At 41.2% G+C, this 27918-nt stretch overlaps 1 protein-coding gene across 1 annotated transcript in view; it reads right to left on the bottom strand.

Annotated features, from left to right (window-relative positions):
* GRID1 (glutamate ionotropic receptor delta type subunit 1) overlaps positions 1-27918 on the bottom strand; it is a 1665856-nt gene that overhangs the window by 931705 nt on the left and 706233 nt on the right. Inside the window, exon 4 of the mRNA XM_040434606.1 lies at positions 27529-27734. Coding sequence (XP_040290540.1) covers positions 27529-27734 — 206 coding nt within the window. The remainder of the gene's footprint in view (positions 1-27528; positions 27735-27918) is intronic.

Raw genomic sequence — 27918 nt, 5'->3', positions numbered from 1 at the left:
ATAGAATACTTTGCATTGTTCAGGAACAAAGTAAAACTCGTTGTCTTGGGACGTTTGGATTTCAATTCATTAGATGCTCCAGGGCTTTAGAAGGCCATTTAATATAGGATTAGCAGGAACAAATAAGAAAAGAAAGAAAGAAAGAAATAATTTAACACATTCCATTTATTTATTCATTTATGTTTTTGATGTTGAGTTCTATAAGAGCACAGTACTCAGCACTGTGGCTCAGTGGTTAGCAATGGTGCCTTGTAGCTTTGGGATCCTAGGTTCAAATCTGACCAAATATAACATCTGCATAGAGTTTGTATTATCTCTGTGTGTTCGCATGTGGTTTCCTCTCTGGTCTCTTCCAAAGATATAATGATAGGGAAATTAGGGACTGTGAGCTCCACTGGAGACAGTGAGTGATGATAATGTCTGAAAAGTGCTGTGGAATAGTCTTGATCGCAATTTTTTTTCGCAAATATTGGCACTTCGAAAATGTATGTAGATTAAGAATATAGTGCTATATCTTTGTAATAGCGACTATTCTAGATTTTATTTTCATCAGTACCCTCCTGCTTCTTGCTTGTTGGCCAATGAAAAGGCTGCAATATCTTTATATCTTTGTCTGAGCTTAGCAACATTCTTAGCAACCAATAGGAAAGTTGCCTACCCCTTACTATATAAGAACCTCCCCAGCAGTCATGTTCTGCTGTTTTTTTGCAGTTCTAAGAGAGAGAGCATTGTCATTGCTGTGCTCTGTGCTTTGCTGAGTCATTTACATTGCCGAGTCAATTACATATTGTAGTTAGCTCATATATATAATACAGATAGTTAGTAGGAGATAGTCAGTGTAGGTTAGATAGTGATATAGTGTAACTGATAGGTTCCAGTGCAGGGTGTTAGGTAGTGTGATAGGAATTACTGTACTGTGCATTTTCTCCAGTCTCCGGAAACTTCTAGCAGCTTGAAAAATGTAGCAAGACTGTCCCACACCTGTATTGCACGCGCAAAATACGCGCATACTACATTGCCGATTTTTGCAATCAAGAAAATAATGACTGGAGATCACGAATTCTAGAATTTGCGAATTTATTGCGAATATTAGGCCAAAAATTAGCTAAATATTTGTTGTAATTATATAAATAAGTAATAACTACAAATCTATTTAATATGTTGCATTATGTATCTGTTTAACATATGTAAAACTGAATAGTTAATCAGGGGTGTTGCTAGGCTAAAACATTCGGGGACTTGGCTCCTGATGTATTGTCCCACACCCTCAATGTACCTGCCTGCCAGATGGATACAACTGTATTGCCGTCCTCAGAACATCAATACAAATGAATTGAATGCACTGGAAGAGTTGAAAGACCTGTGATGATATCAGTCATGTGATCAGTGCAAAAGGCAGTGGTTGAGAAGGCCCTGCGATGATGTCACCATCATGTGAAAAGTGCAGGAGAGGATGGTGAACAACAGTGAAGAGGAGAAGTCCGGAGGAAGGAGCTCTGGCCAGGTCTGCTACATGAGGAGAGGTAAGTGAAGGGATAGAGTGTGAGAGGCATAGCAATGCTGGGACTGTATGTTAGGGCTAAAGGGAGGAATGTTATTTATATTGGACTGTATGTTGGAGTGCGGTGGAGTGATGTTATTTACATAGGCTTGAATGTTGATGGGGTGATGTTATTTACAGGGGACTGCAGGTTGGAGGTGGCTGGGACAAGATGATGTTATTTTCATGGGACCATGTGTTGCAGGTGACTGGGGAGGGGATGATGTTATTTATATGGGACTGTATGTTAAAAGAGGCTGTAGGAGGGAGTGATGTTATTTACATGGGACTTAATGTTGGAGGGAGCTGAGGGAGGGAGTGATGTTATTTACATGGGACTGTATGTGCTTCTGTATAGCAAGTACAGTAAAATGCGGTGTTAGAGAGGAGGGTCAAAAATTGGGTGCCATTAATTGGGGCTTGTACCCTAGCAACACCCCTGTATGTAGCTAATTATGTCCATGCTGGTCCCTTTTTTACTTCAATATGAGGTTAGTAATAGGAATTGTATAATTGGAAGCAATTCATTCCAGCTGATTGTCATCTGACTTTCAATCAACCCTGACAAACAGCTGATTCTGTTGCTACAGGGAGACAACAATCTCTAATATTAGGAGTTAGATTTTGCCATGTTCCCAATGGGGTATCTTTAATCTCCTGGACCCTGAACCCTATACCAGCACACATCTTTATTAGTAAATTGCAGAAGGACCCGGCTTCACATGGGTATTTTTTATCTATTTCATTTAATGTTTGTGTGTGTCGTTAAAAGATATCGACAGTATCCCCCATAATAGTGACCTCTACAGTCCCCCACCACTTAACACTGATCCCCCACAGTGCCCCACCACTTTAAAATTGGACCTCCACAGCAGCCCATCCCCTTAACTTTGACCTTCACAGCAGCCTGCCCCTTTAACAGTGAGTTTCATAGCACCCCGCTTCATTGACAGTGACCTCCTCAGGGGCCCGCCCCCTTAGTAGTGACCTCCCCAGTACTTTGCTGCCTTAACAGTGACCTCACAGGACTCTCCTGCCTTAACATTGACCTCCACAGCAGTTGCCCCTTTAATAGTGGCCCTTGCCCCATTAACAGTGACCTCCACAGGGCACGCCCCTTTAACAGTGACCTCCACAGTGGCCTGCCCCCTTAACAGTAACATCCACAGTTAACGCCTCTTTATCATTGACTTCCACAGTGCCCGCCTCTTTAACAGTGACCTCCACAGTGCCCTGCCCCTTTAATGCTAGGGCTACACGACGACATGTGTCACGCAACATTTTGTATCAACAATTTTTATAATGCTGGATGGATTTTTCCAGTGCAACACCATAGACTATCATTATAAAAATTGTTGCGCAACATTGGTGCGACATCAATGTCGTGCGACACATGTAGCAGTGTAGTTGTGCCCTATGTGTCGTGTGACTTATTGTTACGTGACACATGTCGTTGTGTAGCCCTAGCCTAAAGCTGACCTACAGCAGTGAAAAATAATGGCTGGGTTGTTATGGAAACCTGCAGAGTAAAACTGTGTGTATGTGGAGACTAAGGGCCTGCGAGCTTCTATTGGCTGATAAGGGACATGTGACTGTGTGTATGGCAGTTGGGATATGAAGAGAAAGACTTGCAGGCTTTTATTGGCTAATGCATGTCATTTTTTGTGAATATCTCAGGAACGGTACGTCATAGAGAGCTGAGACCCCCACAAGATTTCTTTCCAAGTATCAAGGGATGTGTATAGCGAATTTTGTTGAAATCGATGGTTGCGTTTTTGAGTGATCGCAGAACATACATATATATATCCTTCTTTATAAATATAGATAATAATTGATAAAAATAAAGATATTTGTTTAGCTTGGCGTTCTTGCGATCACTGGTATAAACACCTAAATCACAGATAGTCTTTCAGAATTCCACAAGGTATTGATTATAGCACAGATGATTCCACAGTGGGTGGAAATGCAACTGTTTGCCTAATAAGCGTTCACACTCATAATGTTCTAATAAAAATGGTCAAAAAGTAACAACTCGAAAAACGACTTGCTCATTGTCCGATCTAATCAATTGTCCACTCGTATAAAGGGGCCTTTACAGTTGAGATGCAGTAGCTAATATGTGAAGTATGGGTCAGGGACTAGGGAATTCTTCTCCTACAACATCCATAAAGGCTACCCTAATAATCACTGAAGGTATATTGGCAATTGACCCTTGGTAATGTATATAATGTATCACTGAGAGCAAGGACCAAAAACATAACTTTTATTTATAATTACAATAAAATAAAATTACAACTTGGATATAGCATCCAATTTTTGCGTAGAATGCTATCACCGGTAACGAAGGGTGGTAGAAGGCTGAGAAACTGGGATACAGGGAATAACTATCCCTAAACTTTCCCTCCACTGCTGCTCAGCCCAGAGATACACCTTGATGGTAGGTGTACTCTGTCCGCATACCTAGGACTGAACTGTCCTTAAAAGACCCCATTACAAAATGTATCCCAATTTCACAGGTACCAACGCGTTTCCCCCTCCTAATGCAACAGAGGGTTCTTCAGGGGACAATACTTAAATGGGTCAATACAGAAAAAGTGTGCGGCCTCATAATGGACTATCAGCGCATTGATATAGGGGCGAATCGCACAGAAATGGAACCAATGGTGCTCACATGTACTCCTAAGATACAGAGTTTATAGCAAAATAATTTGGCAGAGTTATAACCAACAGATAGATACAACATTACTCACAGTCCCTTAGCATTCATACTATAAAACAGTGCATGGACTGATATTACATGCACCATATATTCATGAAATGCTGAGTTTGAAACAGAGGAGTTATAAGCAAACAAATCAATGAGACAATAATCACAGTTGCTTGACAGTCATAATGTGAAACAATGCATGGACTGATTACCTGCACCATTGCGTCCTGTGTTGTTTCCATTAGATACTAAGTGGGATCATACATACCAAACTGCTTGAGGTGCGAGTAGGATTGATACAAACTCTCAATCTGCCAACTGTGTGACCAGAGATGTGTTCCTGGGGCCAGATGATAGCTCCATTGTAACTGGGAAGTGTCTGATTTAAAAAGGGGTCCAAGGAGGGTGTGGGCTTCACATGTGATCTCCTGATTTGCTGACTACCTGATTACTCAAGCCACCTAGCACCTAAGTAACTAAACTGTTACAAGATAGGTAAGGTGAGCAATGAGAAACACACCCAGTCTCCAACATGCCTCCCCATACAAACAATATGCATTCCAAGCCTCCTTCTCATGTGATATATTAAACAACTCCTACCACACCATTCCCGGCTAACACAACTACATAGAGCTGACAAGTTAATAGAGGAGCAGTTGCGATGTGTCTCACCTTTACTCCCCATTCCCCCTGCCAGTGCGCTCCAGCAGTTCGCTTGTGGACTGCACAGTTAAATCCTGCGGGCAGATTGCACATGGCACATGCCGACCCCGCCCCTTCTGCTTGAGCGCTTGAACAGATGCATTCATGGAACACACTGTCACTTCCTCTAACATGGCCGTGCGTTCCACAGGGATGTAAACACAGCGCACGTGTCAGGTAATATATAAACAAAGCGGCGCTGTGTAACACATACTGATGCAATGTAAAGTCAGATCTCCGCAAGGCTAGATAGAAAAATAATAATAAATAAGCAGAAAGGTGGAGATAAATGAGGAAACAGAAGGGTAATGAGGGGGAGGAGCAACCTATTACTCTTTGGACGTAAGTCGGTGAAAGGGCCTTGTCCTGGTGCCCTTGCACCTTCATCCCAGAGATCCATAAGGAATTTTAGATCTGCAAAATCCCGGTCCTGGATACCCAGTTATTCACACGTCTGTTTGTTACTATTTTTCATGAATTTGTGCCATTTCAATTTTCTGGCAAATAAATCGAGATCCTTAATTCAGGTAAAGGGACTGAACCTTGAGGTGGGAACAAAGGACAGTCCCTTCTTCAAAACATGACTTTCAGTAATACTAAGAGTCCGGGAGGAGAGGTTAATTATCTGTAACTGTCACGGAACCATGAACCAGACGTACAACAAGGGATAAGTGAAAATAAGAAGGCTTTATTGAAAATAAAGCTGTAAAGCAAAAGTCCAAACGGATGGCGAAACCGAAGCAGAGTCTTTGCGAAGCCAGAGGTCAGGAACCAGAAGGGTAGTCAGACGAAGCCAGGATCAGGAACCAGCAGGGTAGTCAGACGAAGCCAGGATCAGGAACCAGCAGGGTAGTCGGACGAAACCAGGATCAGGAACCAGCAGGGTAGTCGCACGAAACCAGGATCAGGAACCAGAAGCAGCAGCAGTCTAGAAGCATGTGAACACAGGAGGACCAAGCAAGGAACTGAAGCCACAGACCTCCTATATATATGAGCTAGGCATCCAGCTCCTCCCAGTGGGAAGGAGGAGCCGCAGGGTGGGAGGCTACAAGAAACCCAGAAACCAAGATGGCCGCCAGCACATGTCAAACGAAGGAGAACAGCAAGAAGGTAAGACCATGACAGTACCTCCCCCTCAAGGGCCCCTCCTCCGCGGAATAAAGAACGGTTTCTGAGGGAAGCGTGCGTGGAAGGCTCGGAGCAAGGCAGGAGCATGGACATCTGCGGAGGGAACCCAGGAACGCTCCTCTGGACCATAACCACGCCAATGGACCAAAAACTGCACCCGACCGCGGACCAGGCGTGAGTCCAGGATATTGCTCACCTCATACTCCTCACGATTACCCACTTGGACCGGACGAGGCCGAGGAACCGAGGAAGTGAAACGATTACACACCAGTGGCTTCAACAGGGAGACATGAAACACGTTGGAGATCCGCATGCCAGGAGGAAACGCAAGGGCATAGGCTACCGGGTTTACCCTGCAAAGCACTCGGAAGGGACCAACAAAGCGAGGCGCCAGCTTGGGAGTGGGCACTCGAAGGTTGAGGTTGCGGGTGGACAACCATACACGGTCTCCGACCTGGTAGGAAGGAGCAGGCGCTCGTCTGCGATCAGCCTGGAGTCTCTGGCGCTGCGCAGAGACCTCAAGGGACTTCTGGATCAGTACCCAAGAAGCACGTAGGACGGAAAGGTGATCCTCCACAGCCGGAATATCCTGGGGAGAGAATACCTCCGGTAACACGGCAGGTTGGAACCCATAATTGGCCATGAAGGGAGACGTCCCAGAGGAAGAGTTCACCGCCGTGTTCCTGGCAAACTCAGCCCAAGGCAGGAGGTCAACCCAATTGTCTTGGTGATCGGAGACATAGCAACGAAGGAATTGCTCCAAGGCCTGATTGGATCGTTCTGCGGCCCCATTGGACTGAGGGTGGTAGGCCGAGGAGAAGGAGAGTTGAATCCCCAACTGGGAGCAAAAGGCGCGCCAGAACCTGGACACAAACCGACTCCCCCGATCCGACACAATCTCCTTGGGCAAACCGTGCAACCGGAAGACCTCCCTGGCAAAAATCGTGGCCAACTCTTGTGCAGAGGGTAACTTCTTGAGAGGAACACAGTGGCACATTTTGGAAAACCGATCCACAATCATGAGAATGACCGCATGGCCTCGGGATGCAGGGAGGTCCACAATGAAATCCATCCCCAGGTGTGACCATGGGCGCTCCCCGGTGGCTATGGGTTGCAGAAGGCCCAACGGAAGGTGCCGAGGGGACTTACTCTGGGCACAAACGGAGCATGCCGCTACATATGCGGCGATGTCGGAACGTAGGGAAGGCCACCAGAACAGACGTGAAACAGCCCAGGACAGCTGATTCTTTCCAGGATGCCCCGCGGTCTTGGAGTTATAGTAGGTTCGCAACAACCGAGTGCGCAACTCCTCAGGCACAAAACATATGCCGTTGGGTCTCCCAGAGGGAGCACCAGATTGAGCCGCCAAAATCTGCTCACCCAGGGGAGAGGTCAGGCTGGTGCGAATGGCGGCCAAGATCTGATTCGGAGGTATGACCTCCCTGGACAGCTCGGAGTACTGCCGTGATAAGGCATCCGCCCTGATGTTCTTGGAACCGGGTAGGTAGGAGACCACGTAATTAAAACGTGACAAGAACAGAGCCCATCTGGCCTGACGTGGTGTCAATCTCTTGGCCTCAGAAAGGTAGGTCAGATTCTTGTGGTCCGTCAGGATGAGGACCGGAACCACCGAACCCTCGAGCAAGTGCCTCCATTCTTTAAGGGCCTGCACGATGGCCAATAACTCCCTGTCACCAATCTGATAGTTGCACTCCGCGGAAGACAGTTTCCGGGAGTAAAACCCACAAGGAAGCAGAGGACCCTCTGGTGTTCTACGCTGAGACAGAAGGGCACCTACTCCCGTCTCAGACGCGTCCACCTCGAGGACAAAGGGCAACCCAGGGTTGGGATGCGACAGAATCGGAGCCGACACAAAGGCAGACTTTAGAGCCTCAAAAGCTCGGATGGCCTCGAGCGGCCAGACCTGGGAATTACTGCCCTTCCTGGTCAGATCCGTGAGAGGCTTGGCTAGCATGGAAAAGTCCCTGATGAACTTCCGATAATAATTGGCGAAGCCCAAAAAGCGCTGCAGGGAACGAAGACCACTGGGCTGGGGCCACTGTAAGACAGCCGAAACCTTCTCAGGATCCATGGAGAACCCCTCAGCGGAAATGATGTAACCTAAGAAGGTTACCTGGGATCGGTGAAATTCGCATTTCTCAAGCTTACCGAACAGCTTGTTCTCTCGTAACCGTTGCAACACTCGTCTGACATCCAGAATGTGGGCCTCCATGGATTCAGAATATACCAAGATGTCATCCAAATAGACCACCACACACTGCTGCAACAGGTCACGGAAAACATCGTTGATGAATTCCTGAAAGACCGCGGGCGCATTGCACAACCCAAAGGGCATAACCAAGGATTCATAATGACCGGTCCTGGTGTTAAACGCGGTCTTCCACTCATCGCCCGCCTTGATCCTTACCAGGTTATATGCCGCCCTCAGGTCGAGTTTGGTAAAGACGGTGGCCCCTTTAAAGCGATCGAACAGCTCGGAAATCAAGGGTATCGGGTAAGCGTTCTTGATCGTGATGCGATTGAGACCCCTGTAATCGATGCAAGGCCTCAACTCACCGCCCTTCTTTTTCACAAAGAAAAATCCAGCCCCTGCCGGGGACGAGGATTTGCGAATGTGTCCGCGTGAAAGCGCCTCCCTCACGTACTCCTCCATGGCCTCATTCTCCGCTACCGACAGTGGATAGACTTTGCCACGAGGAGGAACGGCACCAGATTGTAACTCTATGGCACAATCGTATGGGCGGTGCGGAGGTAGGGCAACCGCGCGCACCTTATCGAATACATCCCGGTACTCCTCGTATTCAGGAGGCAACAGAGAGTCCGAGGAAGTACACAGCAACTTGACAGACCCATGGATGCAACTAGCCCCACACTGCGGTGACCACGAGAGGATCTCGGCCGATCTCCAATCGAAAGTCGGATTATGCTTCCGGAGCCAGGGGTACCCCAAGACCACCGAGTAGTGTGGAGACGAAATAACCTGGAGGCAGACCGACTCTCTGTGAACGGCACCAATGGCTATCCCCACTGGAAGGGTCTCATGAGTCACGTGTGGCGGCAGAAGGGGTCTGCCGTCTATCGCCTCAAGAGCCAGTGGGGAACCTCGAGCCTGCAGAGGAATGGAATTGGCGGCAGCGAACACATTATCAATGAACAAACCACCAGCACCAGAGTCCACCAACGCCTGGGTCGTCACCGAGCCCCCGACCCAGGAGAGGACAACAGTGATCAGTGGTTTGTCAACACGGGAAACCGGGGACGAGGAGACTCCACCCAAGATCTGCCCCCGACAGGATCTCAGGTGCGAGCGTTTCCCGGACGGTTCGGACATGCCAACCGAAAATGCCCACCGAGACCACAGTACATGCATCGGCCCTCGCGTCTCCGGAGTACCCTCTCCCCCTCGGACAGGCGAGCAAACCCCAGCTGCATGGGTTCACCCCCAGACAAGTCATCCCCAGGAGGCGTGGGAGGAGAGGGAGGCACGGGTGGGACAGCAAACGTAGGCGCCAATCTGTTAGAAAACCTCCGCAGGCTCTCCTTAAAGGAAGGTCTCTCCCTGAGTCTGGTGTCAATCAAAATCAGGAAAGAAATAAGAGACTCGAGCTCCACTGGTAGGTCCTTAGCTGCAACCTCATCCTTCAAGGCATCCGAGAGACCATGAGAGAAAGCAGCGACCAGAGCCTCATTATTCCAGCCCACCTCTGCTGCCAGGGTACGAAACTCAATGGCGTATTCAGCTACGGATCGTGAACCCTGTCTGATGGACATAAGGAGCTTCGCAGCAGAGGCAGTACGAGCCGGCACATCGAATACCTTCCGAAGAGAAGCAACAAAACCGGAAAACTCGGCAACCACCGGATTGTTGTTCTCCCATAAAGGGCTGGCCCAGGCCAAGGCCTTGTCCGAGAGCAGCGAGATCAAGAAGCCCACCTTTGATCTCTCAGTGGGAAAGGCATGTGGCAGCAACTCGAAATAAATGCCCACCTGGTTAAGGAAACCTCGGCACTGAGTTGGCTCTCCCCCAAAGCGCTGTGGAAGAGGGGCAGAACCGGTCATACCCCGAAACACCGCAGGTGCAACAACAGGTGTCGGGGTAGACTCTGGCGCAACAACCGGAGCGGCAGTAGGAGCGGGCCCAGGAGCGACAACCGACCCATCGGCAACGGGAGCGAAATGAGCCGTGCGTTCAAGCAGGGTTTGCAACGCCACAGCGAACCGACCCAACAGGTGATCCTGCTGATCAAGTCTGGCAACCAGCGTGGGTAGCGAGGATGGCCCTGTACCGTCAGAATTCATGGCTTGGTCCTAATGTCACGGAACCATGAACCAGACGTACAACAAGGGATAAGTGAAAATAAGAAGGCTTTATTGAAAATAAAGCTGTAAAGCAAAAGTCCAAACGGATGGCGAAACCGAAGCAGAGTCTTTGCGAAGCCAGAGGTCAGGAACCAGAAGGGTAGTCAGACGAAGCCAGGATCAGGAACCAGCAGGGTAGTCAGACGAAGCCAGGATCAGGAACCAGCAGGGTAGTCGGACGAAACCAGGATCAGGAACCAGCAGGGTAGTCGGACGAAACCAGGATCAGGAACCAGAAGCAGCAGCAGTCTAGAAGCATGTGAACACAGGAGGACCAAGCAAGGAACTGAAGCCACAGACCTCCTATATATATGAGCTAGGCATCCAGCTCCTCCCAGTGGGAAGGAGGAGCCGCAGGGTGGGAGGCTACAAGAAACCCAGAAACCAAGATGGCCGCCAGCACATGTCAAACGAAGGAGAACAGCAAGAAGGTAAGACCATGACAGTAACTCATTTTGTTCGATTAGTCCTCCCCGTCACTATTCGGTCCCGGAGTTGGTAGGGAGTAACCTCCGCTAAAAAATCCCCCCGTGCACCAGGAGTAGATGTAGCAAAAGATGAAGAGGATGAGGAGTCGCCCCCTCTTCTCCTCTGGCCACTTGACCTCGTCCATCTCCTATTGCTTGGTCGTCCCCTTCCCCTCTGACCTCTTCTATTATAATTTCTTCCGCTGAATTGGGGAGTCTCAGAGTCAGAGAAATCCTGTTCAGAAGAGGATATCTCGGATTCCGAGGGGAGTGGGGGTTGTTTGGTCTTGGGATTATATGCTCTATTCTCTTTAAATTCTTTCAGATCTCTATTAATTTGTCTATGTTTTCTCTCTTTAATAAGCCCATGAAACCTTTCTACCGCAGTCTGTAAGGAGAATTCTTGTCTATTGAAGTCAGGGTCAGTTTTAAAGGTCAAAGTAGTGTGTATAAGTCCTTTCAAGATGACTGATGATTTCTCAAAAAAGGCTCTCTCCTCCTCTAGGAGGAGGTTCATCAGTCTCAAGGAACTATTTGTTAGTTCTTTTTCCCAGATTTCAAGTAGATTAGATGACCGTATACGTGGTGCCAGGAAGATACGAATACGTAACCCCTTAAGAATAATTCTATGTTCAAGATAACTTTCCAATGATTTAAACTCCCACCAGGACTTAATATTGTCACCCTGTGTAAAGGTCAGAAAAAGCCAGTTTACATGTAACTGAATTTGATAACCCAGGAATATCCTTATCCGATAAGATATCCTTCGCCTCTCTGATGAGTGCATCCGTATATAATGTACCAAATAGGAATCCAGCCATAGAAGCGACAACGTAATCACTGAAGGTATATTAACAATTAACCCTTGCTAATGTATATAATGTATCACTGAGGGCAAGGACCCAAAACTTAACTTTTATTATTTCTAATTACAATAAAATAAAATAAAATTACAACTTGGATCTAGCATCCTAATTAGTGCATAGAAAGTGTCGGAGGAGTTGTTTAACATATCACATGAGGCTTGGTACGCATATTTTTTGTATAGGGAGGCATTTTGGAGACTGTGGGTGTGTTTCTCATTACTCACCCTACCTATCTTGTAACAGTTTAGTTACTTAGGGTGCTAGGTGGCTTGAGCAATCAGGTAGCCAGCAAATCAGGAGATCGCATGTGAAGCCCACACCCTCCTTGCCCACCTTTTTAAATCAGACACTTCTCAGTTACAATGGAGCTATCATCTGGCCCAGGAACACATCTCTGGTCACACAGTTGGCAGATTGAGAGTTTGTATCAATCCTACTCGCACCTCAAGCGGTTTGGTATGTATGATCCCACTTAGTATCTAATGGAAACAACACAGGACGCAATGGTGCAGGTAATATCAGTCCATGCATTGTTTCACAGTATGACTGTCAAGCAACTGTGATTATTGTCTCATTAATTTGTTTGCTTATAACACCTCTGTTTCAAACTCAGCATTTCATTAATATATGGTGCATGTAATGTCAGTCCATGCACTGTTTCATAGTATGAATGCTAAGGGACTGTTACTAATGTTGTATCTATCTGTTGGTTACAACTCTGCCAAATTATTTTGCTATAAACTCTGTATCTTAGGAGTACATGTGAGTACCATTGGTTCCATTTCTGTGCGCTTTGCCCCTATATCAATGCACTGATAGTCCATTAAGACGCGCACACTTTTTCTGTATTGACCCATTTAAGTATTGTCCCCTGATGAACCCTCTGTTGCATTAGGAGGGGGAAACGCGCTGGAACCTGTGAAATTGGGATACATTTTGTAATAGGGTCTTTTTAAGGACAGTTCAGTCCTAGGTACGCAGATAGAGTACACCTACCATCAAGGTGTATCTCTGGGCTGAGCAGCTGTTGAGAAAAAGTTTAGGGATAGTTATTCCCTGTATCCCAGTTTCTCAGCCTCCTACTGCCCTTCGTTAACCGTTGATAGATTTCTACGCACCAATTAGGATGATATATCCAAGTTGTAATTTTATTTTATTGTAATTATAAATAAAAGTTACGTTTTGGGTCCTTGCCCTCAGTGATACAATAAAGGCTACCCTAAAAGTGAAGTAGCAACCTGGGTGTGACCACACTTAGCAGCAGCTAAATGCCGTGCTGTACCTAAGTTACTCTAGAACATGATCACTTTGCTCTATTAGTTCCAACGCTTTTTTTTATGGTAGCTGGTTCATTGGGGACCAAAGTGCTGAAAATATATTTTCCATAAAAATGTAATATATTTCAGAGATAATAATTTTTAACTGACATAATAAAGGCTAGGTTTTATTATAGGGATTTCTCTTTATATGTGATGCATGATGGAATTAACAAGTAGTTTTACTGTGGCTCTTCTTAAAAACAAAAAACATAAAGGCAGTTGCAAAGCTTTCATTTCATGTGGGCCAAATATTGACAACCAGAAAAAATTGTACAAAAAGTATTATAGATGAAAGCATTGATAACTGTGTGTTCTATAAGACAGTTTAATTTTCAATTACTTCCAATTGAACTTACTGATTACTATATATTCAGAGACTACCTATATGTCTGGCACTAAGGCTTATATTAGACAGGGAGATCTTCAAGGCGATTGTCAGGAAGGAAGCATTCTTACCTGGCAATCGTCTGCTTGCTAGTGAAGGAAACCGCTGCTATTACATGCAGAAATCTCCTCCTCAGTATGAGGAGCAATAGCTAATGCCATCACCCTTCCCTATAGTGACTTTTTTGCCACAGCAGAGCAGGATTACACAGCACGATCTGCCGCCGCCAAATGATAATTTTACAACCTGCTGAAAGATTCCAATTGCCTAATGATCATCAGATAATCGGCGGCAGATCATTACACTGCCAGATCATCGCTAATGAGCATTCATACAAACGCTTGCTAGCGATGGTCTGTACAATTATCTGCATGTCTGATATAAGCTTAACCCTATTTATAGCTGCGCAATTTATCACAGTATTCATAGTTACATAGTTAATACGGTGGAAAAAATACATAAGTCCATCAAGTCAACCAAGGGATAGGTGGGGACGCGAATCCCAGAAGAAAATGAGACTCAGATTTCTACACATTTTCATAAGCATTAATGTTGTTTACTGTTAAGAATTCCTCTAAACCTTTTTTTAAACTGTCCACTTTTCCTGCTGTAACTATGTCCTGAGGAAGTCTATTCCACAGATTCACAGTTCTGTGTGCTAATGTCAGCAGACCCTAACTCTCCTAATCTCATGCTTATGGATGCCCCCGTTACTGCAGAATTTTAACTTTGATGATATGCTAATTAACCTCTAGGAGCAGGGTGGGCGTTGCTCCTACTCGCAGAGGCTCGGTTCGCCAAACTCAAGTAATGCCCTGCCATCCTTGATTGACAGGGCCAGGCAGTGTTCGTCCCCTCCTGCCGGTCTTGGGTGCTGGGACTGCGCAGGCGCAAGACTTATCCAGCACACAGGGCCAGCAGGAGAAGACGAACGCACATCGCTAATGTCAGACAGTTTAATAGGGTTAATTATGGTGACAGAAACCCTTTAAGCTTAAGCTCATATTAGACTGGCTGATAATCCTTAAAATCATATGAACGCTCGTTAGAGATGATCTGACAGTGTAATACTGCTGCCGATTACCTGATGAGCAAGCAAACACTCGTTCATCAGGTAATTTGGAATCTTTTACAGGTTTAAAAATTATCGTTTGCAGAGGGCAGATCCTGCTGTTGCAAACAATGATTCAGTATGGGCACAACCAATGGAATTAGTGGTCGCTCCTCCCCATACTGTGGAGGAGATGGCTGCATCAATAGCAGTGGCCTCCTCCACTGACAAGCGGATGGACAAGCAGACATTCCTTCCCGACAATCCCCTAGATAAAAAAAACAAGGAAGAACAGCACACCTGATTTGGTGAGCAATGGGTGCATGTCTCCGGGGGAGTGGTAAGTTCCCCCACAGGGATCAAATGATCGGCAAAAGTAGAAAAATAGGATGGAGACAGCACGTCCTCAAGTGAAGATTTATTCTAGATGCCGCATTGAAAAAGGCTCTAACAGCTAAAACGTTGCATCTGGAGTAAATCTTCACTTTAAGACATGCTATATCCATCCAATTTTCTACTTTTGCCGATCATTTAATCCCCTAGATCAGTGATGGCTAACCTCCGGCACTCCAGCTGCGGTGAAACTACAACTCCCTGCATGTTCCATTCATTTCTATGGAGTTCTGAGAACAGCCAAGCAAGTGTACATCTTAGGAGTCATAGTTTTACCACAGCTGGAGTGCCGGAGGTTAGCCATCACAGCCCCAGATGATACGTAGGTGTAATATAAGCCTTAGAGACCTTACATGATAAGATTATCTTTGACTCTGAATGCAGTGTAACAGTTATTTAAATGAACTTATTATAATGAATGCATAAAACAATGAATACCATACAACACTCCAATGCTATATCATGTGTTAACAGCTTTTCTGTATACTTGCATTTCCTTGTTTACTCTATTGCATTTATTCAAGCAATTTTACCATGCTTTTTTATTTCTTTGTGGATTGTGATATATGAGAACCCATGCCCTTACTTTGTCACTACGGCACCATCTCTCCAAATTCAATTTTTGATGTCATTTATTATTATAGTTCATAGTCATCCTGGTCTACTGCATGCCTTGCGTTGTTTACTCTCTCTAATCCAGTCATATTCTGCTTCCGTCTAAATAAATCAACTGGACTTATAGCAGCCAATGCTATTTTGGTATCTTCAATATTGCCTTGCTTATTGTGTGATATGTTATAACACAATCAATATTTTAATATAATAATCACAGGTCGGCACTGCTGTATATGGTCACGGTGCACGAGTCTATGGGATGGCGTCCCAATGTAGAATCAATGAAAAAGACCGGCACTCGCTGTTGATAATTCTTTCTTTGTATTTATTCAGTCACATGTACAGGCCTGTACATGTGACTGAATAAATACAAAGAAAGAATTATCAACAGCGAGTGCCGGTCTTTTTCGTTGATGATACAATCAATATTTTCATATGATAAAGTAGTATGATATTTCAAAATTCAGATGAAAACATAATTAAACAATCCGAAGGGTAAGTGAATTAGTTATGTTGAAGAGTGCAGTTGGCCATGTAAGAAACCTATGATGAATCCTCTGGAAATTTTATCAGTTTATTAACTATTATTTAGTATAAGAGCTACAGGATATTTAGTAGTACCAAAAACTGAAATACATGCTAAATTAAAGTTTTTTTTTTCCTTAAAACAGTTCAGACAATGTAAATGAAACAGAAGGATTACTCACCTCACCTCCAAGCTTGGTATGTCATAAAAGCCAATAATGCCTCTCTGAGCCAATTACTGCTTGAAGCAAATAGCCATTAAAGACCATGTTTGGCTGAATAAGCATTTCTTGGCATTTCCAGGTTTCTCAAGCCTGAATAGTAAGTAGAGAGCAGTGGAGACCACAGTAATGTTGGAATTGCAGAGGTGGGTGCAAATAGCCACTAAAGACCATGTTTGGCTGAATAAGCATTTTCTGGCATTTCTGGTTTGTCAACCAGGTTAGGAAGTGGAGAACATTTTGGAACAGAGTATTGTTGGAATGGCACAGGTGAAACATAAGCTGGAAATAAGTAAGAATTATTTTATATTTGTAAGTTTCCATGGCCTGTTTTTTTAACAAAGGATTCTCCTTGGAAGACCCCTTTAAATGTCCTTCTAACATCGCCGCCACCAACATACTGACACTTTAAAAGAACAATGCATCATATGCAGTCGTTTTGATTTTCTTATTTCTTAAAAAAGTTTCTTGGGAGCGCTGGATCAGTTTTTAGCCACCATATTTCAGCTTGTCATGCATTGTTTCTGTTAGCTACCAGCTGTTTTTACCAGTTTTCTGAGTAAAAGCTATTGTTTCCTATACTAAGTTGTCCAAAAAAAGACAAACTGGCATCAGTGACTTGTTATCACCTGAACAAACACAGTTTTACTGCGTACATCACAGTGCACATAAAAGTCTGTCTTACTTTAAAGTAAAATACAGTAATGGTTGTCAACTCGAGCATGCAATGCAACTTGGCAAAATACATAGCAGGTTCATCGCAAATGGCTATGTCAATGGTGAAAAGAATTTATGAAACTGTATAGTGTGAAAAATACAGCCCAAGAGTCAAAGATTTAGGATTATTTCATCCCTAAACCATTATAGTAGATCTATGTAAATTTCTCAAGCAACAATGGGGAATAGAAAATATTAAATATAGGGACATGGCTAAAAGAAATGTTAAGCATCTCAGTAGAAGATTGATTTCTTAATTTAATATTTTTACTGTGCAAATGTATTAAATGAAATGTAAACGTGTTGAGACATCTACTTTATTCGAACACCAGACGCTCAATGAATACACTTACTGTAAAGAGAAAGCCATTTCATTGATTAAAATGGATGCTTGATTTTAAGCCACAGAGAAAGTGGATCTATCAGGTCTCTATCAGGTCTCTTATGCTACACCTATCTAATGTCAGAACAAGATAATGGGAGAGATGTTGAACTTGGAGATACATAGCTTTCTATTATTTCATTTAGTATTTTCATATAAAAATTATTTGAAATGCTGCCAAATGATCCTGTCGATTGTATATTCAGGAGCAACTGTCAGTGTGACAGTTGCTCCTGAATATACAATCAACAGGATCATTTGTTAGTCACTGTGTCTGGGTGGGAAAGCGGGCTCATAGGTGTTCTGCATGAGTCCTGAAAACATTTAACCTGTTTTTGTACAATGACCCCCCCCCAACTTCCGCTGAAAGTCGGGTCTCTAAACATGGTGCCTGCTGATAAGTTAAGAGGGTACAATAGCCATCAAATTTCTCCTACAAAATGTTACTATAAATTAACTACAGCAATATATATCTATGGAATCCAGGTATAGGCAGGACTCCACAGGGACATACTGAATCTTCCATATGCTGCAGTGGTAATTAAGTGTAGTCTATGGCACAAGCGATCTAATGATTGTATGTTCAAGTCTCCTAAGGGGATTTAATAAAAGTTGTTTTTTTTTAAAGATATAAAAAATCTAAAAATTCAAATCACCCCATTTTCCCATAATAAAAATACACTATTAAAAAAATTAAGATTATTTGCACCACCACATCCCCAAACACCCATAGTCTTAACATAGAAACATATTTATCCTGTATGGTTAACACTGTGTCGGTAAAAAATAATTTTTTTCATTGCTTCACCAATTTGAATAGATTGGGACCAAAAAGTCATACACACTTCAAAATGGTAGCCATTAAAACTACAAATTGCCCCAGAAAAAATAAGCCCTTACTCTGTAGAGATAACTATAAAAAAGTGTTGAGGGTCAGAATATGGTAATGCAAAGAATTTTTTTTGAAGTTTTCTATCTATCTATGTATCTATCTATGTATCTATCTATGTATCTATCTATGTATCTATCTATGTATCTATCTATCTATCTATATTAAAACAAGAAAAAACATAAATATGTGGTATTACTAAATCGTACTGACCTGGCGAATTAAGGTAACAGGTCAGTTTTACGGCATAGAAAATATGCATTGTATGCACTGTATGCAATACAGATTTATCAAACTGGTGTAAAGTAGAACTGTCTTAGTTGTCCATAGCAACCAATCAGATTCCACCTTTCATTTTTTACAGCTCCTTTTCAAGATGAAAGGTAGAATCTGATTAGTTGCTATGGGCAACTAACCCAGCTATAATTTACACCAGTTGGATAAATCTCCCCCTATGTTTCCTGAACTCAAATTTAGTTAGCAATTGATAACTGAAGTAAACCTGGTCATATGCTTCACAGCTGACCACTATTCCACTCAACCCTCTGACCACTATTCCACTCAACCCTCCATACATGCAATTCATCTGGAAAGTCTTCATACCCTTTTACTTTTTTTACATTAAATGTTGTGGCCTTATGCTGAATAAAAAAAAAAAATATGTTGTCATCAATTTGCACTCAATATCCCATAGCGAGAAAGTGAAAAATAATTTTAAAGATTTGTGAAATTAATTAAAAAAACAAAGACAAAAATTTTGCATGGACATAAGTATTCAGAGACCCTTTCTTATGAAACTTAAAATGTATCTCTGGGGGTCTCCCACATCTCTTGGTCATCTTTGCAATGTTTCTACACCTTGACTGGAGTCCACCTGTTGTAAATTCATTTGATTGGACACGATTTGGAAAGACACTGTCTTTCTGCTACACTGAAAGTTCCCAAGAATACAGTGGCCTCCATAGTTCTCAAATGGAAGAAGTTTGGGACAAACAGAATTTTTCCACTGCCCCATCAAGCTAAGTAAACGAGGAGAAGGGCTTTGGTAAAGGAAATTAATTAGAACTCAAATAAATGTGAAAGCCCACCCGGGGTTCACAAAAAAGCACCTAAAGAGCTCTCAGAGTGTGAGAAATAAGATTCCATGGTCTGATAAAACCAAGGTTGAAATTTTTGACCTTAGTTCTTAGCTTCATGTCCGGAGGAAACCAGGCACAGTCATTGATCTCTCCAATACCATCCCTACAGTGAAACATCTGGGGCAAGGAAAAAAGGTCTGAGTGGAAAGCTGAATGGAGTAAAGTACAGAGATATTGTTAATGGAAACCTTATCCAGAGTCATCTGGACCTCAACTAGGCTGAATGTTTATGTTCCAAATAGAAAGAGACCCTAAGCACACTGTCAAGACAACACAGGAGTGGCTTAGAGGCAACTCTCTGAATAACCTTGAGTGAAAGAGCCCGACTTTAACCCAAACATATCTGGAGAGATATGAAAATGGCTGTCCATAGAAGGTCCCCATCCAACCTGTCAGAGCTTGAAAGGATCTGCAGAGAAGAATGACAGAATATCTCCAAATTTAGGTGTGTAAACCTTGAGGCATCCAACCTAAGATAAGTGGAATGTGTAATTTCTCACAAAGGTGCTTCAACTAAGTAGACTGATCTCTGTACAGCATTAAAAAAAAAGTTTGGAGCGAAGCGACTTCGAAGCTTGGATCTTGGATCCGAAGCTCGCTTTGCTCATCCCTACTCATCATAAATTAGCAAAGAATTGGAACATTCTGTTTTTAGTTTGTCATTACAGGGTAATGAGTGCAGAATAAAGGGGAAAATGTGAATTTACTTTTATTTCACCACAAGGCTGCAGCATCACAAAATGTGAAAAGTGAAAGGGTGTAAAGACATTCCAAATGCATTGTAAGTATGGAAGGCTGATAGGAATCGCTGTCAGCTATAAGTTGGGTGAAGTATACAGCTAGGTTTGTTTTAGTTATCTTTCCAATGTTCATTAAATGTTGTTGTGTAGGTATTATACCTTAAATATTTTTAACATGGCCATGCAATCTTTTAGGAAAATTCTCAGTTTCTATCTTTTGCATAAATATCTGACAAAATAAATATATTCTATCAGAGTGTGGTAGATGTTCCTTTCTCTAGTTCACCACCTTTTCTCTAGTTTCTTGGTTTCTGTAATTAAATGTTTATTGTTTTATTTGTTTACTATTTTGGATCTGACCCAAACTATTTTCTGATTCTGACTTTGGACCAATGCCTTTGATATATGTAGGCTGTTAAGAGATACGGGAAGTTGTTATTTCCGAGTGAGAGCCACTGATTGTAGACCACTATGCTATAGTGTAGAAATGTCAATGAGTATCACATAGCAATGATAACAAAAGTCTATTGGAAATTAGGGCTGAAGGTGAAAGATCCAGCTATTGAATTTGTCACTTTCCTGCAGTCAGCAGTTCATAGCCTGCTCAGAGACTATTCTACCTTGGATAGGCTGGAAATGAAAAAGAGGATTAACTCTCCTCTGCTTCCCCATATTTCCCCTCCCTACCCTTTTTCCTATCCCCATCCCTTAAATGTTTTACCTTGTTTGTGTTGCTTTATTGTTTGACTTAGTTTGTTTTGCAATTTATAGGACTGTTAATGTAGCATGTGGTGTGATGTATAGTATAGGTTAGCCTGAACTGTATATTGAGATTTCATGCGACTTATATGGTGCATGGTATTATTTTTTGTGTATTGCTTCATGACCTTTGCTGTGTAGCAGTAGTATAATAGTTTGATAATGACAATTGATTGTTGATAAAATATTTTCAATATAAAAATACATGATTTCAAATGTCCTTTTATTTATTCCATATATATTTGTGTTTCTTCCCCTTTTTACTATATTTTAAATGGACATCTCTGCATCTTTAATACAAAGATTGGATGTGGGGGCAGGCAGTGTTTCAAATAAAGGAGTTGAGAACGATAAAAAATGTCACAGAGCTAAAATGAGAAGAATAACATAGCAAAATATCTATATAATAACATCAGTAATAAAGTGGTTGTCTAGGAATAGAGCCAACTCTTAAATAGGACTGAGCTGCAATACCTGACACAGCCTTTAAGGATCTTAGGTTGGAACAACCAACAAAAGAACAAATGAAAACATTTGAAAACTTTCCAATCCCAAAAATTATAGGCATTGTAGTAACATACTAAAAAAATTGTGAAAAAAGTGTGTGTTAAATTTGTTTGTTTGCCATTTATGCAAAATCATTTAATTAAAAGTAGGCACTATATACTGAAATTTTAATAATATTTCATAATTGTCCCTATATTCTCTAACTTTTCTATACAGAACTCTGTCTGCAGATGACCGGTAACAGCAATCTACCAACAGTTACCAGTAGATTGCTGTTAACAGTATATGGGGGCAGCAGATAACATATAGATAATCACCTATAATAACCTATGTCCTCATAGAAAAATATAGTAAAATATAAATAAAACAATTAAATAATAAGAAAAAAGAGAAAAGGTTAAAAACTAAAAGAATAAAAAAGCACCTCATTCACCCAAAAGTTAATGACTCTCTTAAACCACACATTTTAGGCATTCTATGTGACACAAATGGATTTGCATGAGCTCAGGTTCCTGTCAGGGAGAATATATGTTACATCAAACATAACATAATTACCCCTGCCTGTCAATTTTTGGTTCTTCCATCCCAACCTCTATTAACTTTTGTGCCCTTACTAAAAAAAAATCTGTACTTGGATGAGTACTGTCTTTATATAGAGGCTGTATAAAAATTAACATTTCAGTTATTTGGTCAGTTATTTCCATCAGTTATTGTGAGTCAAAACCAGCAGTGAATTATTTACAAATAGTCATTCAGACTAACAACTGCCTTATTTTCACATATATCCTTGTTAGTTATTGTTAAAACATAACTTTTAAAACATAATTTTAATCAGGAATATCGGCACTTCGAGAATTCGCAAATATTTAGAATATAGTGCTATATATTTGTTATATCAAACATTCGTAATTTTTTCCATCTGAACACATGATTCCTCCCTGCTTCTTGCTTGTGGGCCAATGACGTCATTGGCCCACAAGCAAGAAGCAGGTAGGAATCATGTGTTCACTTCAGATGGAAAAAAATTACGAATATTCTAAAAAACAAATATATAACACTATATTCAATATAGTGCTATATATTATTATTTTTTTTAATATTTGTCATTTTTTTCCATCTGAAGTCATGATTCCTCCCTGCTTAAGCTCCTTGTGGGCCAATGACTCATTGGCCCACAAGCAAAAAGCAGGGAGGAATCATGTGTTCAGATGGAAAAAATTACGAATATTTGTAAAAACTAATATATAGCACTATTAGCATATTACGCAATCATTACCTTGCCGATTTTCACGTAAAAAAAAGAATGTAGAATAGAATAAATATAGGAATTTGCGAATATATGACAAATATTCTACAAAATATTCGCCAAATATCACGAATCTGAATATGACCCCTGCCGCTCATCACTAATAACCAATAGACCAATTCAATCTTGTTAAAACTCTCAGTGTGTCGCATTATTTTTTTGTTTATTTATTTAGTGTATAAGCCCTGTTATCCCCACAGTGCTAGCTTAGGACTGGGAGGTGCTGATCCTTACACGCTACTTTCAGCTCACTCATATCTACATATATCTGTGTCCCTCATTGCTGCTAACTTGTTAACTAAATCTTGTACTCCAAGATGCTTCACTTCTGCTCTAAAAACCATCAAAAACTGCCCCCCGACATGTTTTGCCAGACACTCTGGTGTCTTCAGGGGAACAGGCAGTGAGTGTTTGAGAAATGTGGGATTGATCTTTTAAAGCCTCCCATACTGACATCATAGGTCCTTGTCCCTATCATGCCGACCGTAACTATGGCTTTTCAATGTGTACTTTGCTTTACGAGCTGGTTTTGGAGCGCTCTCCCATTTCTCCTCCCTTAGGCAATGACTAACCTATCCCTTCTTGCTGCTCGTAAGCATGACTTGCTGTGCATGTCAGTGGACTTAGACTCCGCTCGTCTTCATCCACTGACTGTGCATGCTCCAGGACTTAGAAGAAAATCAATGTGTCTTCACTTCTGCGCATGTCTCTGGACTTTGCCTTCTCACTCATAGCTTGCTATAACCATACATACTTTGATACTTAGTTTTATTATCCTCCATCAATTGTATAACAATGTCTACAATGTTGCAATACAAAGGGTTATACAGTAAATAGTATTATCAATAGTACATCCATTCTCACTTTGTCAGCTGATTTTAATACTTTGCACATATTTTTATCATTTATTCCATTAAGTAGTGTCGACTTTTTGTTCATTCTATTATGATCTGATATGAATTATATCTATTTTTTGTTTTTTTTTTATATCCTTTTCTAGCAACATTCTATGCCAACCCAAAAGTACACAAAAAAGAAATCTGATTCCAGGTAGACCTATTGTATCAGGCAATCAAAGTTTATGTGAAGGCATAAGTAGTTATCTTGGCCAAGGTATATCCCCATTTGTACCTTGTCTGTCATCTTATTTGAAGGATACAAAAGATGCTTTAGTCAGGCTCTAAGACATACAAGCTAGTGAAACTATGATTATTGCAAGCCTGGATGTGGAGGCTTTGTATACTACCATTCAACCTCATTTGGGACTACAAGCAATTAATTACTACCTTAGCACAAAGGGAATACACTTTTGGAAACACAATAATTTTGTTCTTACATTGTTACAATTTTTGTTAACTCACAATTATTTAATCTTTGATGGAAAATATTATTTACAGACCACTGGCACTGCAATGGGCATGATTTGCAAATCGAGTTTTGCAAATTTATTTTTAGGGTGGTGGGAAGAAAGAATAGAATAAAGATGAGCGGAGTCTAAGTCCACTGACATGCACAGCAAGACATGCTTACGAGCAGCACGAATGAATGGGTGAGTCATTGCCTAAGGGAGGAGAAATGGGAGAGCGCTCCAATAGCAGCGCTTAAAGCAAAATACACATTGAAAAGCCATAGTTACGGTCGGCATGATAGGGACAAGGACCTATGATGTCAGTACGGGAGGCTTTAAAAAATCCATGCCACATTTCTCAAATACTCACTGCTCGTTCCCCTGAAGACGCCAGAGTGTCTGACAAAACATGTCAGGGGGCAGTGTTTGAGGGTTTTTAGAGCAGGAGTGAAGCATCTTGGAGTACAAGATTTAGTCAACAAGTTAGCAGCAATGAGGGACACAGATACATGTAGATAAGAGTGAGCTGAAACTAGAGGGCAAGGATCAGCACCTCACAGTCCCAAGCTAGTAGTAGCACTGTGGGGATAACAGGGCTTATACGCTAAAGAAATAAACAGAAAAAGAATGTGACACACTGAGAGTTTTAACAAGATTTAATTGGTCCATTGGTCTATTTTATATAGTGATATTAAAAGTTATGTTTTAATAATAAGTAACAAGGACAAATGTGAAAATAAGGCAGTTGTTAGTCTGGATGACTATTTGCAAATAATTTGATAAAGTGCCTTTACGTGAGTCCAGGATCTGTTGTCTTAATAAAACCAGCAGTGAAGCCTACTCAGAGATTAGATATAATGGAAAGATCTGCACTTGTTCTGGGCTTTTGACCCGCACCTGGTTTTGGCTCACAGTAACTGATTGAAATAACTGAAAGTGTGAATGTGGCCTAATGGTAAGTAAGGGCAATACATGTAAAGATTAAATAGAGCTTTTGTTTTTGCTGCTATAATGATGTGATTAGTTAAACAAGGTACAAATATTTGATGTTCCTGTGCATGGGAAAATTAGAGGATTCTTTTTTCCAAACCTCAAAACAGTGCATAATAAAATAAAAAGCCCTCAAAATGCATTGTTATCCATGTCAATTTTAAATACTAAAAAAAGTTCAAGTATCCAAAAAATAGAAATTTTTGGTAGGCTCAGAAATATTAAAAATAAATCACCTTTATAATGCAACATTTTAAAAGCTTTAGTCAAATAATTTGGTCAGTAAGGCTCAAGACACCCATGATCATTGAAGGAATAAGCAAAGGATCTTATATCCAACTATCAGATGAAAATAAAATATCTTATGTGGGTTACTTTTTGATTGGCTAAAAATAATCACCAATTACAAACTGAATTTTTCCAAGAAGTGGGTGGATGGTTCTCTGGATACTCATTGTATTGGAATGATTGGAATTGGATAACTCTTTTTGGAACTCACTCCATTTATTCTATTTCCTTACCTGGCTCTAAACTTCAATCTTTGTTTTTTGTTTTAGTACAGCAAACACCTTGCTTAACTTTCTCATTCACTGTGGCCAGCGAGGGAATTGGGATGAAAGACTAAATTAGAGCATCACACATTGCACTGATAAGTGCACTCTTTTGTGGGCATATGTATCTAGGCCTATTAGAACACCAGAGTTCTGTCATACTGTGATCCTAACTCTACTAATCTACTATTTTACTAACAGATAAATTTCCCTCAGTAGTAAAATAAGCAATGAGTTACCTATATACCTATCTATAGTATATATTTTTAACTCTGTGCTGACTGCAACAAAATTATTTTTTCTAAATTTAACTCTCAATGGTATAGTACTGCTAAATAAAGCAGCCAAAATACTTGAGAAAATAGTTTTCTATGAATATTGAATTTAAAAAAATACCTCTGTTTGATGGAGGTGTCCCATTAAAAAGTATATGCAAAAACACAGTTAACGTTATTAAAAATCCCTCAACACTAGCATACAAGTGTAAAAATGTGATAGAGGCAATGTGGCTGCTATGGGGCCCCTAGAAGAAAAGTACAGGCCAGATTGGGCCCTTATTGTAATGTGTGGTGAAAACCTGCACATGAATCTCCTACCGTATCTACAGGTCCTACAACATAATCAAACAAGGATGTGGGAAGCTAACCCAAGGTTCACTGAAAGATGAGACAAACAAGCACATACAGTATCCGGAAAATATTGTTTGCTTTGCGGTCATAATTGTTTTCTGTTAATTCACACTTTTTTTTCTAATTTGTTTCTATTGCAGATATTGAAGATATTTTATTTTATTTCCTTAACAATGATTATCTTGCTTGAGCTGTTGTTGACAGCATTTAGAGATATGTTTTACAGCAGCCACATGGCCCATAAACTAGAGGGGTACATTGACTTTTATGAGAGAGTTTTCTAGCTTTCTTATTATCAACGGTGGACGCTTCATGGTAATCCTACCAGTAATAATAATGAGATGACTACTCAAAGGTCATCTGTACAGACCAAGAAATGCCTATTTTTAGGCTTAGCGACCAATGAGAAAGCTGTAGGATTTTAGGATTTGTTTTATAAATAGTGACAAGGTAAAATAAGCATAGTAGCACAATAATATAAATATATTGAACTTAAAGTCGATGTAAACTATTGGTCATTTTCTGACAATACATTCCCTTTAAACCTCTATGTATGCCCCAGCTAGTTTCAACAAACAAACTATATCAAGTCTCCATAAATGAAGATTTAAAGTCCTATTTTCCTTTTCTCATCACTATGTACTATTCACTGAATTTTAAGTGTTACAGCACAGAAGAGATCAGATCATCTTTATCTCATAAGCACAAAATATAAAATGTTATAATCTTCCAAACTGACCACATCTTACTGGCAAGATCAATTGATTCAATATCATAGCTTCACAGATTTTCTGCATTAAATGGCTTGCTTTCTAGCATTCTAGTTTCTGAACACTTATCATTTTGGACTTTGTATTTTGACTGTTTGTTTTTTGACCTTGAAAATAAATAAATGTCTTCATTGATAAAGCATGTGGTCTTTCTGCCCCACTGCATCAATGCAGTAAGCCACTGTCACTGGATTTTGATAGAAAACACATTAAGATATTGTCACCAGTAACATGACAGACTTCATGTATATTTGAGGTTGTCTTGCACTAAAATTCTCAATTTCTCTCTGTCCAGCAAAGATAAAATTATGTTTTGTTACATTTACTTTTCTCTGCCACAGATTGTACCTATCATTATTATTTCAGGGAACAAATACCCCTACCAAAACGAGAACCATCACAGAATGGCATGATGCTGGCCTGACAAATCATATCTTAAATGCAGTTTTCCATGAACATGGCCTTCAAAAAGTCCAGTTAGCAATATAAATGGGTTACTGACCTCATTAATGAAGTTTTGTGCTCCCCTTGGACTCAGAAGTAAAATTGCTCTGCGTAAGGTATCACGGTACCGATTCAGTTCTTCTGTTTTCATAGAGGTAAAAAGGCTGGCAAAAACTTTACTGATGTTTCTGTCTACTTTTTGTAACGACACATCAAGTCCTAATCTTGATGCTTGGTCCAGAAATCCTTGTAGTCCCCGAATATCTACAATTGAAAATAGATTAATTACAATATATTTTTTGGGAGTGCATAAGAATTTAACACTGCAGCTAAAATTTTTTGTTTTTATTTTTCTATTAGCTTTGCTTAAAAAAAAAAGACTTCAGTCCAGTGCAAAGGGAAAAAAAAACAGAAATGTACATGTCTTGTAAATATGCTAAGCATGGGC

The sequence above is a fragment of the Bufo bufo genome, chromosome 6, assembly GCF_905171765.1.
Source record: "Bufo bufo chromosome 6, aBufBuf1.1, whole genome shotgun sequence".
In the NCBI taxonomy this organism is placed as follows: Eukaryota; Metazoa; Chordata; class Amphibia; order Anura; family Bufonidae; genus Bufo; species Bufo bufo.
This window is presented reverse-complemented; position numbering and strand designations above follow the sequence as displayed.